General features: G+C 40.8%; 1 protein-coding gene across 2 annotated transcripts in view; it reads left to right on the top strand.

Annotated features, from left to right (window-relative positions):
* Positions 1 to 1112: 1112 nt before the first annotated feature.
* The window catches only part of cdk13 (cyclin-dependent kinase 13), a 94594-nt gene continuing 89706 nt past the window's right edge, over positions 1113 to 6000 (top strand). The window contains exon 1 of one of the 2 annotated variants that reach the window (XM_028803977.2): positions 1113 to 2935. In XM_028803977.2, coding sequence (XP_028659810.1) covers positions 1890 to 2935 — 1046 coding nt within the window. In that variant the 5' untranslated portion in view covers positions 1113 to 1889. The remainder of the gene's footprint in view (positions 2936 to 6000) is intronic. The other variant, XM_028803976.2, reaches the window with a different exon arrangement.

Genomic DNA, 6000 nt, shown 5'->3' with positions numbered 1-6000 from the left:
ACCTCGGATAAGCGGGAGACAATGGATGGATGGATGGATGTATATATAGTTTTTTTTTTTTTGCTGTATCAATGTATTAATATAATGAGTAACTCCAAATTAAAATTGTGTAGGCAGTCATCTTTTTTGACCATCTATATTTACAGATGTAGATTTGATTTTTTTTATAAGTAAATTTGGGATACGTCAACGTTTATGGTCCATACTATGGTTATAAATAAACACGTCTTTACCCTTTATGGAAATATTAATACTAGTAGTCATTACAAATAAAGATTTAAGATTGTACCAGATTTTTTTGTAAATACATCCAAAAATTGAACAATAGTTCAGTCCTCAAATGTACAAAATGCACATCTTAAATCGATATCCCATTCAAACCCTGCTGACATCCGGTTAAATGGAGAAACATGATAATTGTGAAATAACTGCTTCTAAGAGAATATCTGTAACAACCACGGATCCAATTTAAACGTCGGTAAATTCGTAATACACTGTACTCACGGAAAACCAATATACACTGCAAACAATAAAACAGTTTAAATCTTATTCTGTTTTGGTCACGCGTCATAAATTATTTCAGTGTTTCTACAATCGATGTATTTAATACATTGCGCCTAATTTGTCTTTTTTATTATTCAATAAAAGAATCAAAGCGCTTTGAAGCAAAATCATGCGACAAACATTTTAAGAAACAAAAATAAACTTGACACAGCTTGAAGAACACCCGTCAAAAATGTCAGCGATTAGTGCACGTTACGTATAGAAATCGTGATGCGCCCACTATTACTGTCTGCCCTTCCTCTCTCTCTCACACCGGATGCTGCTCATGAAAAAGGAAGAAGGCTGGCGGCCATGTCGCGGTTCTCGCTCTCGCGTTGATGTGCTCCTTAAATTGCCGTCCCCCTGAAATCGCTTGTAACTTTTATCACGTTTGGGTGCAGCCTTCCTTGCTACAACTGAACTAAAAAAATAAATGTTTAACTTTGGAAATACAATTAATATGAAACTTGAAATATAAGTTGCGTTGATTATAAAATTAAATATTTATACACGTAGTCATGTCTCCCCTTAGAAACGGAACTCATTAAGCGCTGCCAAGGTTTCCCCTGTTCCCGTAAAGGAAAGCAGGCGTTTCAGTTTGTACCAAGCGAAGCGGCCAGCGTTCTCCGCACCAGACAGCACACAAAGAATTGTTTTGATAAATTATAATATTAACAGTAGTTAAATAAAAGGCAGATGATTTAACGCACAGAAAATCGATTTACTTACTACCTTAGTGTACGTTGTGTAGTGGTTTTGAGTTTTGTACTGTTAGAGGAGAAACTACCAAAGGAAAATACTTTCATTTTTATTGAATCTGCCGGAGTGGAGCCGAAAGTAAGCGAAACAACACTTCCGTGTTAACAAAAAGACGTCGCAGCCACTGCAGCCCGTACTGGGATGGTGTTTTTTTAAAGATTATGTGTAGAAGACTGGAGAAGAAGATGTACTTTGTTTCCGTTTATTCCTTCAAGGCGGAAAACCACCAAACTTAAGTTACTTCAAGTTGGATATATATTTAACTTAACAGCAAGTCTGCCCCTGACGGATTACGTATGAGCTACACCTGGAAGCTTGCGATTTTAGTTGCGTTTTAAGCTGGAATCGTCTTCAAGATCGGATCTCATTCTTTTTGCTCCTTTTCCTGGTCGCTTACTTGGATGTAGTACAGTTGGCGCTTTAGCTTTTTTTGCTTAGTTTTTGGGGGGGGCGGGGGGATGGCTCCACTATTGGAGTATATGTGTTACTGAATATCACTTTTTGCTTGACAAGTTAGTTTAGATATACACCTAATAAAAAAAATCTTACATATAAAGAACAGATCAGCTAGTCAGGCTGGTTGATAAATGCCGAGCACGGAGGCGGCACAGGAAGGTCGGAAGCCCCGGCTGGAGAGGACTTTAGGTACGGGAGCCGAGGTGCCCAAGCGCCGCGAGAAGCGTCGCTCAGCCTCCTCTAAACGCCGTAGGAGCCGTCACGGCCGATCAAGACTACCGCTATCTCTTCGAACAGACGAGCCCGGCAGCGACCGTCGATCCTTTCCACAAAGGGACGGCGACCCACGCACTCAAGTTGAGTACGACGATGTGAGTTCACAGTCGGAGAGATTCTCGGGCAGTCCTTCTCCCAAGCCCGATACCCGCGACCACCGGATTCTTATGCAACCGAACAACTGTGACACTGTGCCAGGGGAAAGCCGGCGATCGCGTAAGGAGCACCATCGCCATGCGGTCAGTAAGGAGCATCGCCACAGTAGTAATAGCAGCAGCAGCCGAGCAACCCGCGATAGAGAGCGGTCCAAATCCCGAAAGCACGCCAAGGATGATGGCCGAACTAGTGACAGTAACGGCAAAAAGAAAGTCTCTCTACCACTTTCCAGTCTCTTGGAAGCAAAGGTGAACAAAAGCAGTCGGTCCAAGACTGACAAAGAAGCACCCTTTGCTTATAAGGACACCCCAAAAGCATATAGGGCAAAAGAGGAACCCCGGGCCTACAGGAAGAAGAATTCGCTAAGCCCCAGTTTTAAGGAGGATAGTCCGTACGGTGGGGCATACAACCAGGGCTACGGCTACCAGTCTCCAGCGAGTGGCTACACTCAGTTCGGAAGTAAAAGAAGCCCCAACAGCTATGGCAGCAAGAGGAGGTCACCCAGTCCGAATTACTACGCAGGTAGGGAGGCGGACTTCTACAGCACCAGTCACCCTGCTAGCCCCCCGCCAGTGTATGCGGCCCGAAGGCAGAAGTCGAGCAGTCCATACAGCTGGCGTCGTTCCCCAAGCTATGGCCGACACAGTCCTTACGAGCAGGGAGAGTTGGCAGCCAGTCCTTACAGCCGAGGCCGCCGTTCCAAGAGCCCCTACAGAAGATCGTACAGTCGTAGCCCGGACTCCAGGTAAGCAGTTTTTCGGGGCCGGCTGGGGATTTTTCATGGTTAGAACTCTGCTGTGACATATAGGCCTTTTGTAGGCCTGGTCTGCTCGTACATAACTTTCTTCGTGTGAGATTTGGCAACAGCACTGAATGTAAAGAGAGTGTGTGTGTTTCCGCAAAGTTTTGGAATAATTCGCAGACTCAATTGCATCTTTAGCGTTTGATGTCCATGCAGCAAGTTTGAATGAATTTAAGATTGAACTTAGATTAGGCTGTATATTTTTTAAATGGAACTCCAAGTGGTCCGCTGAGCCATTGAAAAGTTTTGTGTTGCTGTCGATACGACCTTTTACACCTACGGTGAAATCAGAGCAAACCAAGCAGTACTTCTTGTTTGTAAGCCAGAAAGACAATCGATTTAAAACGCTAGTCACGTTATTGCAAAGATAATCTTTGAACATTTAATTGGCGAGATAACCATTGCCCTCCCTGACCAGTTTAAGTCTGAGAATTTTTGCAGGTTGCTTGCGATACTGAACCGATTTTACATTGCTGTAATATTCATTTTGTTTCGTTACAACGCCATCTGCTTAATATTATCCCACCCTTTCCAAGTTTTCTTCGTCCCTCTTACATCTGGCAGAGGGTTTTGTAGCATCGGAACCAGTTCTGCAAAGCTTCTACCCTTTTGGCGTTCCAGACACTCAACTCTCTGCTTCTACACTCCTCTCAAATCTGCTGCAAGTAGTTCATATGCAGTACATTTGTTACATTTGGTTGTTTTTATTATTAGTTTTTGTTATTATTTATTTTACTGCCTATTACAATGTAGTACTATCTGCGCATTACCTGCTACTTGTTTTTCATGTATAGTATAGTTTTTTACTTGTCTTACACTTGTCCTGAGTTTATGTATGTTATACTTTGGTCCTGGGGAACATTATTTTGTACCACTGTATGCTGCAATACTGTGTATGAATGGTATGACATTGAAGCCATATATCTTGATTTAAAAAGGTAGTAATTCAGAAGCAAACGCAAAGTCAGAGCAAGTTTATTGTTGTGTACATATGGTGCAATGTGATTCATATTTGTATGTCTCCTCAGAACAAAAATAATGTACAAACAAAGGGGGTTTCACTCCTTTTTAATAACCAGGTGTAAACTATAGCTGGACATTCAGGGTTGTAGTGGAAATTGACTTTTCAGGAATACAGTATATTGATGTCACAGTACTTGTTCAGAGTTATACAGTAAGTAATTGGTGGTGGTCTGAGACATTGTGGTAATTACACACCACATTGTTTTCTTAACTTCCAGATACACAGATTTATAATGTTGTCTTTTATTTCACAATACTCTTATCGTTCTTAGAGTACACGTAGCTGATACTTTACAAGATCAGGATACAGCACATGCAGGTTAAGTGACTTATTCAAGGTCACATAGTGTGTTTGAGATGAAGTTAAAGTAGCGTCCTTGTGGCTTGAAGCCCACTTTCTTATCAAGGTCACATTGTGTGTTAGAGAATTTGAGTTAGCGTCCTTGGGATATGAAGCCTACTTTCTCAGTCCCTATTTTATTGTTATATTTACATCCTAAGGTTTCAAGACAATTGCATATTTTTATGCCACATCTGGATTTGGAAAGGCATATTTTCAAATGTTAAAATGTTTTTCTAATATCCATCCATCCATCCATTTTCCAACCCGCTGAATCCAAACAGGGTCACGGGGGTCTGCTGGAGCCAATCCCAGCCAACACAGGGCACAAGGCAGGGAACCAATCCCAGGCAGGGTGCCAACCCACCGTAGGTTTTTCTAATATTTTATATTAAAATATTTTAATATTCTGCTTATGTTGCATTGAATCAAGGCTGTTTTGTCTGCACAGGTCCACACAGGTGCCTAACTACCAACAGAAGAATTTTTGTACAACTATATTCCAAAATGATGGAAATTTATTTACAACTGCTCTAGTATTGAATGAAAAATGTAACTATTTCTTATTGCATTTATAAGTGGGGGGGGGGGAAAGTCAGGTTAATAATCTGGTTAATTCAGGAAGGAATTTGTTATATTGATATGAAGCAGATACTGACAAAGTAATTAATTTCAACAAAGTTTATAGCTACTACTGCTTTGTTTGGCATTGATTGCTTTATAATGACAGCATTTGTTCATTGAACCACTCCATTCTCAACTTGAAGTCCTCTTAAAGTCTTCAGTCCTCATTACTCTATATTCTGTTTGTTGTTGGATGAACCTATATTTGGAAGATATACAGTACATATGGCCATGGAAAGATCGTATTTTAAGAAAATACGCAACTTATATTTCTGCCCCCTACTCGCTTCGCTCGCCCACCCCAGGGTTTGGTTATGGTTTCAGTTTTTATTTGTTGATATTTGTCTGCGTGTCCCGGGGGGGTTGATAATTACTGGCAAACAATGTGCCAGCCATTTCAAGACTCTGCCTCTCGCACTGTGAAGAGGGGAGTTGAACACACGCTAAGGAGATGCGGTCACTCCTCAGAAGCCCCCTCTTAAATGGTGATACAATGGGAAATAATATATATATATTTTTTTTTACCTCCTCAATGCTCGATTAGCTGGCTTGCTGCTGCTGCTTGTGCAGTGCTGTGTGATCTGCATGTTGCGCAGCACATCGAACATTTAAAAGCCTATACAACAGCAGTCCTTTTGTCTCACGGGATGTTAAAGCGTCTCTGAGAAAATCACGTCTCGACCCAAGATTTTTTTATTATAATAGAGAGACAGAATTCTGTTTGTGTTAAATATGGCCAATTTAAGGGGTTCTCAAGTTCAGTTTCACTGTGGCTACAGGTTTTCATTGCAAACAGTTTCATAGATCAAAGTGTCAGTCTTCTGATTGATGTAATTTTATAAATAGCTAGTCTTTTTATATCTTGGTTTGTCTTCAGTAAAATGTATTAGTATGCTATTTCCATAGTAAAGAAATTCAGAAATGTTTTTTGCATAGCTCTAATTATTTAACTTTCTATTACCATATTTTTTAAATTCACCTGTTTCTGTGGAGTTTACTCCCTTCATTCAGTCCAAATGCT

The sequence above is a fragment of the Erpetoichthys calabaricus genome, chromosome 6, assembly GCF_900747795.2.
Source record: "Erpetoichthys calabaricus chromosome 6, fErpCal1.3, whole genome shotgun sequence".
Classification (NCBI taxonomy): Eukaryota; Metazoa; Chordata; class Cladistia; order Polypteriformes; family Polypteridae; genus Erpetoichthys; species Erpetoichthys calabaricus.
Note: the sequence above shows the minus strand (reverse complement) of the source record. Positions and strands in the feature narration are given on the sequence as shown.